Genomic DNA, 12,833 nt, shown 5'->3' with positions numbered 1-12,833 from the left:
GCTAAGTAGCCATGGCTTTAGGTTAGTTCTGGAACACTTCTGGATCAAACCACATGCCTGTGTTTCTGCGCATATGATGCCACCTCACATCTGCTTTGAGCTTCAGAGTGCTGAGCCATAACCTAATCTGACCTTCACAATGACCCTGAGAGGATAGATATTGAGACTCAGAGAGGGAAGGAAAGAATCTTCAGGGACTCTACTCCCGTGTTCTCTATACATCAACTCGTAGCAGCCCTTCCAAGTGAGTAATATTATCCCCCTTTCACAGGTAGGAAACCTGAAGTCATGTAAGTAAGGCAAGAAGATTTTCCTAAAGTTACTGATATTATGATAAAGTCACTTTTCTGACACCGAGCTACTTCCTCTTCCCCTTATAATGTGCTATTGCCACCACTGATAATTTTCCCATGAGATGTTTGACTGATAAGCCTCAGGACCTCAGCTAATCTTTATGTCATCCTCTCATGGTGCTCTCCGAGCAGATCTCAGCAAGTCATTTTGCCTCTCTGCCTCTGTTTCTTTGCCTGTTCATCAAGGGCAACAGCACCTATTTCATAAAGGTGTTAAAATCCTTGTTGAAAGTATTAAGTGAATTATGTATTACGAATATTTTCCTCAGAGCACAAGTTAAGGACTCAGTACTTATTCATTGTTACTGTTTTTGGAAACTGAAATTTGTCCCTACTAATAGAATTGCCTTTACTTCACTTTAAATCCAATCAAAATCACAGAGAATCTGTTTACATTTTTAAAAAAAGTTTTATTATGAAAATTCATGGAATCAACTGCACCTTCCATGTATGCATAATAGCACAAAGAGAATGATGATGGACCATCTCCATGGGAGACGTGTCCTTTGGTCAAACATAAATAATAAAAATAATACTGAATCCAATAACAGAGCACACACTGAAGAATAAATTATGAGAAGGGACAGAAACTACTGAGAGGCATTGTCAGCTTGGAGAATACGGCGCATCTCAGCGTGAAGTGTCTGGGCCCAGGTGACCTTCCCTGAAGACATCATGCCTCTGAGCTTGAGGAATTCAGTTCAGTTCTAAGTATTCCACGTACTCCTGAACCCAGGGCTCACTGGGATTGGCACAGACTTGCTTGCCCTTTCTGGTTTGGAATCTGTAGAACAAGAAATAGACAAAGTAGAATCTGATGGAACCTTTGAAATCATCTGCTATCATTCTTTGCCTATCTCCCTTTGCTTGACCATAGTTCATCTTGGACAGCTCTAGTGCATGGGATCCTTCCTGGGTAGAACTGAAGCCAGACTACTTTAACTTCCACCCATGGGTTTAGCTATAGCCCCGGAGTTTTGCCAGATTAGGAACCACTGGGTTTTGCAGGCAACGTGAATTTATCTCCCCATTCTCTAAAACTGCTAACAGTGATTATTTCACATTTTGTAGCATGGCTTGACAAATCTTTCCATATTTCATGTTCTTTTTCTTAACTCTTCCTTCTTTTCTGGCCTCTGGCTAGCATCCTCTCCAGGAACCCCCTTCTACTTTGCCACCAACTCAGCTACTTTCAGGACTCAAATACTGATCTCATGACCTGTTCTTTCCCTTACTGCTTTTGGCAGGGATTCAGCTCTGAGAGCCACTTCTCCTTTTCTTGATCATGCCCTGCCCCCAACTGGCCTCTTTTCAATGCTGCCTTCACCCTTGCCTACTAGAGCAGCCCAGGGGTTGATACTCACACCACGGCTGGCTGGGAGCAGAGGCTGCTGGTCTCATAGTAATCAGTCACAACGTTTCGAGGAAGCTTCCTCTGGGTGTAAGAGAAGCAGCAGGCTGTGGGAGGGTCTGAGCCCACTGGAAGGAAAAGTCCAAGTGAGATCAAAACTCGGTATGGGAGCTGTTCATTTGGCTGCTAGAGATGAATCTTCTTTGACCATCTCTATGGCACTACAATAACCCCAAATGTGGTCCCTTGTGATCCATGCCCACCTATCTCAAGAGAGGACCCCCAGAGAAGACAAGAAAGAATTCTACAACACTGGAACTGCATTGAGTCTCAGAACATGCCTCATTGTCTTCATGTCACAGATGGGAAACTAAAGCATAGAGGGGGACAAGCTTAGACCAATAATCAGAGACAGAGCCAATTCGACAGTCTGACTTCTGACTCATCCTTTTCCTCTATCACATGTTTATCCTAAGATAATGGAAGTTTGAATATTATTGGAAGTCTACTAGACTCTTCATTTAACAGCAAACTGCTTGGAAATCTTCCCAGCTCCCATTTGTCTCCTCCCTACATCCTGCTGTTGGACCAGCCCCAACTAAACACGTAGACTCTGTGTACTTCTTAACGCTAGAAAGGACAGTGAAAAGGTGGACTTACTTGGTGCAGAGAGCACTGGAGAGCAGAAGGCAGCTCCAATCACTAGGAGAGTGAGGACCATCATGCAGGATTTCATGGTCATGGTGGAGACAAGATTGCAGAATTCAGAGGCTTGGTGGAGCTGAACCTGCAGAGCTCAGAAGCTTCAGAACCTGTGTCCTGTGCTGATCTGAGTTGGGACTCCCTCTTTATAGGGACTCTGAAGCCTGGGCCAGAAGTGGGGGCACAGGAGGATGAGTGGAATTTCCAGGGTAGGGATGATGTCACAGAACTAATAGGGAAACTTCAGCTAGCTGAAAGTGAAGTCTTCCTTACAACTTCTCTTCCTCAGGATGCTGTCATCACGGAAGAAAGAGGAGGGAGATGGAGGGGAGAAGTGGGCTGTGCCTAAGAGGGAAGTGGTATACCAATGACAGTGACTGGGGACTGCGGATCTGAGAGGAAGTGTGAAAGGTTCACACCTGCTTTTAGAAAGGGCTGGTGGAAGAGAACCAAACTGCTCTTGGTGGTTGGCACTGCCACAACCTGGAGGCTTCGCGTCAGTCTTTCCAGGTTAGCTGTAGTGTCCATAGCAAACACAGAGTGTGAGCCTAGACAGGAACCAGCTCTTCTGCACACAAAGACCCATCTAATCAGGACTTCATTCAGAAGAGATATCGGGCAGCTTCTTCTAGAACAGGGTGGGAATGGAAAAGAGGTAAAGATTTCAGTATAGTTTCTTGAGCCGATCAGAAAGCAAGAGAAAGAAATGAGTTAGAATCAAGTGTGGAAAACTCAGACAAAGAATATTTTTCTAGTATAGACATAGGACTAACTACCTAGAAATGAATTTATCTATGTTACACACAGAACTTGGGTGTTTCCCAAGCACTCCTTAGGGAATGCCTCATGTCCCTGTCAATGCCTGGCTGATCTCATAGCTGCTGGAGGCCTATCTAGGAAGAAAGCTTACCAAGGCCAGGGATACAGTAGTATATGAAATAGGGCAAACAAGGGAAATTCATCATATGATTGGACCAAATCTCACTCAGCTTTAGTGCAAATACTGTTCCTCCCACTGACCCCAAGCCCCATATTTGAACCTGCTATGCTCTGAGAAAGAAAGTAGAAAAGGGAAAAGAGGGATCCAGTCCTCAGATGCATTCAAGCTATGGTGTAGGAGGGGTCAAAGCAGCATCCTGGGGATTTCAGGGTCAGTTGATAAAGTACAAGGTCACCCTACCTCTTCACACTCACAAACTGCTCTTGCCCATTTCCTCTGTTCTTTCTGTCCTCATCCGTTTCTTCCCATAGGATTTGCTTCAAATATTCTGATCTTCCCCGAGACCCCCATTGCCAGCTTTACAGTTCTGCCCTCCCTGATAGCACATGTGTGGTCTTTCCATGGTCTCTCGTGCAGTTTCATCTGCAGCCTCTAGGCCCTGGCTATAAGCAGAGGAGGATGTGTCTTATGTCCCCAGGTCCACACCGATTTTGTTACCTGTGGCATTTCAAGTCAGCCCAACTTGCTAGCTATCTGTTGTTTGTCAAGACAGATACAGCTAAATGAAGCCCTCCCTCTAGGAGATCTTAGTCTAGAGATGTATTGAGAGTGTCAGAAATAACGATCGCACAAGGTGGAAGAAGACACGTTGCATGCCAGAAGGAGAAGCAAAGTGTTGAGGAATGTGAGGATGAAGGTTATCCCTCAGCCACTGAATAGTAGTTCTGAGTTAAGTCTAAACCCACTGTGTGCTAAGGAGAAGATTCTGTCTAAAGAGCCAGGAGTGCTGATGTCCAACCTCCTGAGGGATGGTGAAGACCCTGCCCTGGGCTCTCAGGGGAATGACAGATATGAATGAGTGATTAGTCTGTGAAGTGAGTCTCATTCTGAGAGGCTCCTCAGAGAAGAACAAGGAAGAATTCTAGAAGATCAGAACTGGACTGCGTCTCTCAAAACATATCTATTGACTTCATGTTCCTGAGGATGAACCCAGACCTTCACTTTGGGCTACACCCCTAGCTGTTTTAAAATTTTGAGTCAGTGTTACTAAGTCGGTAAATTTCTCAAGCTAGGTTCAAGCTTGTGATCCTCCAACCTCAGTCTTCAGGGTACTGGCATTACATGGGAGTACCACCATGGCAAGGTCAGTTATTAATTCTTAACAGAAGAGACATTGAATATTATTGACTGTCTCCTAGACATAGAAGGAATCTCTGATGACAATGCACTCAGAAGAGATCCCAGAACAGCTGAGAAAACAGAGGCATCAATGTAGACAACCTGGCCTCTTTGAGGGCAGTGCTGAGCTTCAGGAATGCTGGGGAGACCACTGGTGTCAGAGCCCAGAGCACCAGCCTCTAAGAGCTGGGATGTCTACAGCCAGAGAATCACTTGAGGCAAATGTTGAGACTGGAAAGCCAAAGGGAGCTGGAATATACAGTCATGATGCCAAGATCATAAGCCAAGAAGAGGCAAGTCCTTTGGGTTCCCACTATGGTATCCAAGTCACTTTGGAAAAATAGAGCAGAGATTGAATTATAAACTGGAAAGATGAGTACAAAATTCTTTAAAATGAATGGAGACTGCAGGACCATGAGCTGGCTGAAGCAGATCATCAGGGACTGCCCCTCTGTAACCAGCAAGCCAGCCAGCCTCATTCTTTTAAAAGTGAAAATGGGCCTTGTCACATGCCACAGGCTGCTCTTTGGCTATCAAGAATGGAAGGCAGTGATTTTAGGGAATGCTAAATTTCTGAGAGGAGCTCAAATCTCACTGGTATTTGGTGGGTTCAGGAAATCTTGCAGTATTCCTTATGAACATCTTCTTTTGAGTAGCGCTTTTATCTTGCTCATAGCCCATTTTCATGTAGGCCACTGGCAGTGGTCATGGAGAGAAGAAAAATAACTGTGCATAGCTTGTAGGGTAGCTTATGTGACAGGCACTGGGTGAGATGTTGGGGGTTCACGCTTTTAGATAGGGTAGTGAAGAGTCAAGAAAGGCTTTCAAAGAATGTGAGGCTTGAATGTTTTAAAAATCATATTAGATTGTTTTTTCTCTTATAGAAAATATAGCTAGCCACTGTATATTAAATTAATCGAGGAAGTCATAAATAAAAACTAAAAATGACTATCATTCTGCATCTTCTTTTATGTTTTACCATTAGGACTTAGTATTCTTTCTTGAATTAATATGTCATAATTTGTTACTTAATATTGTTCCATGGTACAAACAACTCAAACATTCCTCCAAAGTAGCATTAGTGAATGCAGGCTATTTCATTGCATTGATATATCCAATTTGTGTTTAACCATTCTGCTATGTAGGTCAATCCACTGAAGCTCATAAACTTTTCTCTTTTATAAGTGCAGTTCAGTTTTGAAAGAGATTGGCTAGGCAGAGAGTGTTGGGGGTGAATTATTCAGTCAAAAACTAAGAGTCTTGTAGGTTTAAAAATTACAAAATATAATCATTTGTCAGCCCTTTGGCTAAGATCTAGTGTAAAATTACAAAATACATGCTTTTTGTTATACTGCATGTTGGGTGACTACAGAGAATGATCATATATTGTGCCTTTCAGAAAAGCTAGGAGAAAGGATTTTGAATGTTTTTACCACAAAGAAATGGTAAATAAAAAGATGAATATATTTATCCTGATTTGAACACTACACTATGTATATATGTAGCAAACCACACCTGGTAGCTGGGTGTGGTGGTGCATGCCTATAATGCAATCACTTGGGAGGCTGATCCAGGAGTATCACTGCCAATTCCAGGCTAGTTTAGGCTATACAGAGAGTTCAAAGCCAGTCTGAACTACATAGCAAGACCTATCTCAAACATAACAAAAGAAAACAAAACCAAACCACATCATGTGGTAAGCACAAATATGTACAATATTTATGTGTCCATTAAATACTTTTAATCAAAAAATTTAAAAAATTTAAATGACAATGATAATAGTAGCTAATGCTTAATACTGCCCTTATAAGTCAGTAATGTCTTAAGGCTTACATTGATACTACTGCATTTAATACTCACAGGGGCCCATTGAAATAGGTATTAATACTGCATCCTTTTATAAATGAAGACACTAAAAGACAGAGAGGTAAGTGACTCATGGAAGAACATGCAGGTGACACAAAATAGGTTCAAAAACAAGACCAAGAAAGTCTTCCTGTATAGAGTAAGGAAAGTAGAAAGGAAAATATATTTTATTATAAATTTATGTTAAAAGCTCAACAGCCAACGTCTTGTTATTATGACAAATGTTTTTCAGTTTCTCATTTCACATAATTTTGAATAGCAGAATCCATGGACTTATCTCTTTCTCTCAGAAAATTTGGAGAATGAAACAGTGGTTTTCATTATTTGTTTAAAATATTAATACCTTCAGCGGCCACAGCACAGGCTCATGCCTAGCCAGTTTCAGCTGTGCCCTGTGGTTTGCACAAAGGGTAAATAACTTTGCCATGTTGATACTTCAGTGTTAAAAACAGGAAAGAGATTTGTACATTTATGGAACTGTAGGAAGTTCAGAAGGGCTGAGTCTTGGTTCCCAGGAAGTCTGAAGGAGGCAAGTTGCAAAGCCAAAGAGGTAGGTAGGGGAGGGAGGGTCAGGTCACAGGAGGGGTCAAGTCACCTTCCAGTTCCTGCCGGAAACACTGCAGAGGATTGGAACAACATTAACAGAGGGAGACAGGAACTCATTCATACTGTAGCAAAATCACAAGGGCTGCTGTGTGTGTTGGGGGGGGGCGGGCGTTAAGCAAGGGGTAAGACTGGAGGAAACACCAGTTACTCAGACACCCTGACAGTGGCTGTGATGAAAAACTAAGGGCTGACCTCAGACAGCAGCAGTGAATGAGAGGTAGATGCTGATAATCTCCAAAAGAGATGAAAGCTAGCTATTGAACAGATGTAGGAGATGGGAGAGGACAGAGAGGGGTCAAGGGTGACTTCCAGGCTTCTAGCTTGGATGCCTAATAGAAAGGGATGCTTTTTATTGGGCGGAGGACACAGCAGGAGTCAGGTGGAAGGATCAACTCAGTACCAAGACATGTATCCTAGTCTACTGCACACACACACGCACACACACACACACAAACCAGCCAGAGAAAATGATAAAAACTCAAGGCAGGAAAAGAAGGGCTGGCTTCAGAACAAGGAAATGCATCCATGAGACCTCATCTCTCCAAGATGCTGGAAGGGGACTCAGGGATGTTGTTTCTGCCCACATGAAACATGGGGCCTTACCTGCTGCAAGCTATGTGGGCCACTCCTGAGAAAAGGAGACTGAGGCTGGATGAAACAAGGGTGTGGTTATTGGTGAACCCACATACAGGGCCACTGGTGCTGATGTTGACATCTGGGGAAGTGGAGCCACAGACCCAGACACTGGAAGGAACCAATCCAGCAGGGCCCAGTCTAAGGCAGTGATGTTGGAGAAGGTGAATTGCTCAGCCAGGATCCCCTGGACTCATGATGGGCTGAGGTAGAGCCTCAAGGAGGCTGGAATGAACTGGAAATCTAGGACACAAATCAAGCCCCAGCAGGCTGAAGAATCCACTAAGTTAACTGCTGGTTATTTTCTGTCACCACCACCTAAGCAGTCTTCAGTGTCTCTCTTAAAATCAAATTTTGACACATGGCCTCTCCTATCCTTCCCTTCTCGTTAGTATTTCAACTCCACAGTGAGAGTAAAGCCATAACAACCCGGCTATTTTAAGTCAAGTCTGTGATTTACTCATTCACCAGATATTTATTAAGCTTCACTATGTGTCAGGCAATATAGTTATTATTGAACATATATTGGTAAATAGTGTAGACAGTGAAATATAAAACTGACCAATTCCATCTGTGTAACACTGATTAAATCTTTAACAAATGACCTAGGAACATCAACTTGTTATTTAGGAAATTTCCACACTCTTCTAACTGAACCTCCCTGTGGCTCCCATTACTTATATGACATATATATTAATTATATACTATGAATCCAAGTATGTTATTTTCCAATCCAAGTGAAAGTACAAGGCAAAAGATGATTTCCTGGTTTGGGGATTAATATGGAAAATTTTACAAATCTATAAACTGTAAGAGTCATGCATTCCATAAATCACTTCTATTAAAATGAACAAGATCATGAGAAACAGACTTGATCAGGAGATTCTTCATTTTATAATCATCACATGCCAGAATTTGGTTAACTAGGATCAACCAACAAGACACAGTCTGTATTTGGTTTAAAATCAACAAGACACCATTTACATTTTGAAGGAAACTTTTCATAGGTGATTTATTTTGCTCTGTGGTAATTGTTGTAATCCTGGAAGCAAATCCTGTCCATTATCAGAAAAGTGGTTGACTCAGCAGTTTCCGTTTCCTGTTTCACCCTCCCCAACTCATAAAAGCCAACTCACAGAAACTGAATCAGGGGTAGGAAAGTAGTTTCCTAAGACCCAAGAGAGGGAGTGGAGAGGGGACAGGCAAGGAAGAGAAAAGGAACAAAAATAGAATAGAAAGGAAAGAATGGAAGCAACCCATTTATAAATAAGGAGGGGAATACAGTTGCAGGGGAATGTGGGAAAAAAAGAAGAATCAAGATATATCATGCACAGGTGTCAATTCCCTATGACGGATGTGACCAGTATGTATATCAAGAGTCCCAATACAATTTTTTAAAAAAGAAATGAGTGAGAGATTGCACTTGTGGGCATCAGTGAAGGGCTGGAGACAGAGAATGTGAGCAGGAATCATCATCTGTAATGTAGTTTCCAGTGAAATAAGTAATAGTGACTTCCTTCTTTGGAACTGGCCGACATACTGGAAGACACTCGGATGCCACAGCCACAGTGAAACCTCCCACTGACTGCCCTTGATCTTCTCTTTGCTTCAGCTCCCTGACTACCAGCATTGGCAATCCCAGGGAGGGTGGACACAGAGCCTATGTGTTTTTAAAATTGTAACTCTACAGACACTAGGAAGGACAGAGTTCCTAAAATGTCATCTTTTTGTGCTTCTGTCTAATGTCCTCCCTCATTCCCTGGTATCTGACATGAATGCTCTAACTCCCTTGCGGAGAATCCTATCCCTTCCTGGTTTGGCTCCAGTGTAGCTCCATCATCCAGATTCCCCATTCTGCCCTGCAGGTTCACTGAGCAACTGTCTTTTCCTTCTGAGCCCACAATGTCACTCCTGCAACTTTGCATCAGCTGGACCTCTACCTCCCATCCCATCCATGTGTTCAATTCCTGTTTTCAACAGGATCCAACCAAAGTTCCATCCCTTTAATAAAACCTTCCCACAGAAGGTCATTTCCCCTCCTCATACTGAGTGTTCTGAGCCTCCACTTCATCTTCTTTCAGGAGATTTAGCATTTTCTGTGAAGTGTTGTAATTACCTGATCACATACCCTTCTTGCCTACTAGTCTGGGGACATCTGAGGATAAAGGCCATTACAAAGAACTCAGAGCACTACCCATTTGTCTTTGTCTGCCTCCTCTCCCAGCTGTGTGCCACCACCCCACTAAAAATTTGATGGACTGGACATGAGCCTCCTGAGGCCCCAAAGCTATCCTATTGCTTGTGAATTTAAGGTTGGCCAAGGTTATCACTTTAAGGTAAGGAATGATGATAATAAGCACTGGTTCTCATTTAGAGCAGTCAGTTTAGAGGTTGGTGCAAAGGATGAATTGAATATTGTTAAGGCAGAGGCGATGGAATACAAGGCAGTCCAATTAAAGTAACGCCAATAACTTTGAAAATGTCTATGCAGCCAGTGGTTTCCCTTGGGGCTGTGTAATTTCACCACCTGTAGTTTTAAGGTTGAACTGTGGGTGAAGCCCTGAACATATTAGTGGACAGCACTTAGTAGCTGTAGAGGAAGATGCAGCATCAGAAGAGGCAGAGGAAGAGGATGTAAGAGTCTTAGGAATATCTGGAAAGCAATCTCTCCTGGGATGTGGTAGCAAGTCTCCACACAAAAACTTGCTGGTGAAGAGGGTGATGATGGTGATGATGATGAAGAAGATGATGATTGTGCTGATGACTTTGATGATGAGGTAAGTGAAAAAAAAAACTCCAGTGAAGAAACCTATATGAAATTCTCCAGCCAAAAGTGCACACACACAAAAAAACCAGACTGAAAAAGACGCAGTACCATAAACACAAAGATCAAAGGTTAAACACAGAGGAAAAACCCTAAAACACCAAAAAGATCCAACTCTGTAAGAAGATATTAAAGCAAAAATGTAAGCAAGCATTGAAAAATATGGTTCTTTCCCCAAGTTACAAGCCAGTGAAGTTCAGCAATATGTGAAACATTGTTTCCAGATAACTGACAATCAAGATCTATTCAAGATCTGTCCGTGAAGAAAATCTCTAAGAAAATTGCTTATGCAGTTAACATTTTTTGCCTTATTTCATTTATGTAGCAATTAATATCTGGCTTTCCTTTGTATAAAGCAAAATGAGAAGTGTTCTTTCCATGTGTGATAAATGTCCAAATTCTATGGCCAGGAAGTTGTTGTCCAAAATGCTTGTTTACTTTAAAAGATGGAACTCCCCCATTTGCTGGGTTTTAAGTATGTAGTAGGGAATGTCATGAAAGGACCTAGTAGTGGTGGTGGTGGTCACGCATGGAAATGATGCAGAGACAACAATATGCATGCAAAATAAACTCACTATTTTAAAAAAAGTTTTTTTAAAAGAATGACCAATTTCTCATTATGAAATGTGATATAAGCTTATTAAGTATGACATAATAATATAAAGAATGGAAAAGAAAAAAGATAGGTGGAGCTGATAGAGTAGACTCTTACATCACTGAACTTATCCATGGAAAGGAATAGAAAAACTGCTTTGAGTTTAGCATCGATGAAGTGGATATTATATAGTATTCTTAAGATTATTCAGATACATGAGAAATCCAGACTTCATTCTAACAAAGGCCATTGGATAGAAACTTTACTATAATTGTCAAAAATTTCTTTCAAATTAAACAATTGGCAACTTACTTTTAACCAGTGATGCTTACAAATGTTTTAAAATAGAATTTCTGACTGTCAGGGAAGGTAATACTGCTTCACTAAATAAAGTGAGAAAAATGTGGAAAAAATAAAATTAATCACCCATAAACCTATCACACAAATATGAGAATTGTTAATTTGGGGGGCACTTATTTTCAATGCTTTCTAGTTTTCCCATACCTGCAATTGTTAAAAAAAAATATGCACATTTCCATATATTTGTATAATTCTTCATCTTATACGATTTTCCTCTTGCTTTTTCATCACTTTTTAAAATTATTATTTATATATTAAATGGTACCTTTTAGGTATACAATATGTTTACATTTATCATTGCGTGTTTGTACCTGAACATGATGTATCTTGGTTCTTATTTTTTCCATTACCTATGCGCCCTTCACCCCCACCACCCTTCCCTATTTACATAGACTTTGTTTCCATTTTCTTTTTTCTTTCTCATAATTTTTCCTTTCCTTCTTCCCTTTCCCCTTCCCCTCCCGCCACCCCTCCCCCTTTGGACCTTTTCCTATTGCTAATTATCACTGGGTATCTTCCCCAAAGAATTAAAAAAATCGTACCACAGCGATACATGTGCACCCATATTTATAGTGGCACAGTTTGTGATAGCTACGGTTTGGAAATAGCCCAAGTGCCCATCAACTGGAAACTGGATAAAGATGTGGTTTCTTAATAAAATGGAGTACTACTCAGCCATAAAGAATGAGAAACTAGAGTCATTTATAGCTAAATGGATGCATATTGAGGCCAGACTCTTAAGTGAAATAAATAGTACACACATGTGTAAATACCGAATAGTATCTCTAGTGTGAGAAACTGAAAGTGTAAATAAGGATGAAAATGATTAAAACGAATAATTGATAATTTGAAATAGGAAAAGGTTCATCACTGTTATGAGTATGTTTATGCCACTTCATTCAATTTCAGGGCTTAATTATAAGTGATTCGAGGTATATGCCATAATTTACTTCATTATCGCCTTCATGGCAAAATATTAGGTTTCCTCACTTCAGAGTTATAAGTGATGCAGGGCCATCTTTATGGTTGTAGATGCCTCCCTGTCTTGAGTTGTTTCCATAATTACACATTCCTAGAAATGCTGTGTCTTGATTAGTGGGTACCAGGATTTTTAGGTTCTTGACATATTAACACCCACACCTAAAGAATCTTTATGATCTACAAGTGGAGTTTAGCCCAGTGCCCTGGTTACCCCATGACTGATGAATGGACAAAGGAGTGAAATGTTCCTATTCCTCTATCTGGGGATTCCTTAATTGAGGTCATTGCACGGGGGTGACAGTGGGGAAACTGTACACTGCCCACAGTGACACCATTCATGTGGTTAGGGAGGCCTTAACAAGCAGAGTTTCAGTTCTGTGGGAGAAATGGCACTGGAGAAGTCAATTATAGATCAGTTCTCGTGAGAAGTGCCCAGCTAGGAA

General features: G+C 41.4%; 1 protein-coding gene across 1 annotated transcript; it reads right to left on the bottom strand.

Annotated features, from left to right (window-relative positions):
• Positions 1 to 742: 742 nt before the first annotated feature.
• Positions 743 to 3,187, bottom strand: LOC147823812 (C-C motif chemokine 4-like). Its single transcript, XM_087191496.1, has 3 exons — positions 2,365 to 3,187; positions 1,718 to 1,832; positions 743 to 1,137 (listed from the first exon to the last, which is right to left on the bottom strand). Exons 1-3 carry the CDS (start codon positions 2,444 to 2,446, stop codon positions 1,050 to 1,052), a joined length of 285 nt encoding a protein of 94 aa, XP_087047622.1. The 5' UTR covers positions 2,447 to 3,187; the 3' UTR covers positions 743 to 1,049.
• Between the last annotated feature and the right edge of the window lie 9,646 nt (positions 3,188 to 12,833).

The sequence above is a fragment of the Heterocephalus glaber genome, unplaced genomic scaffold, assembly GCF_053883595.1.
Source record: "Heterocephalus glaber isolate CG9 unplaced genomic scaffold, H.glaber_assembly_v1.0 deba00001564, whole genome shotgun sequence".
NCBI classification, from domain to species: domain Eukaryota; kingdom Metazoa; phylum Chordata; class Mammalia; order Rodentia; family Bathyergidae; genus Heterocephalus; species Heterocephalus glaber.
This window is presented reverse-complemented; position numbering and strand designations above follow the sequence as displayed.

Coding starts and splice junctions, on each gene's coding strand:
- LOC147823812 (XM_087191496.1), bottom strand. CDS start 2,446: ATGACCATGAAATCCTGCATGATGGTCCTCACTCTCCTAGTGATTGGA. Junction 1,833..2,364: donor TCCAGTGCTCTCTGCACCAA/GTAAGTCCACCT, acceptor TTTTCCTTCCAG/TGGGCTCAGACCCTCCCACA. Junction 1,138..1,717: donor TGCTCCCAGCCAGCCGTGGT/GTGAGTATCAAC, acceptor CTTGTTCTACAG/ATTCCAAACCAGAAAGGGCA.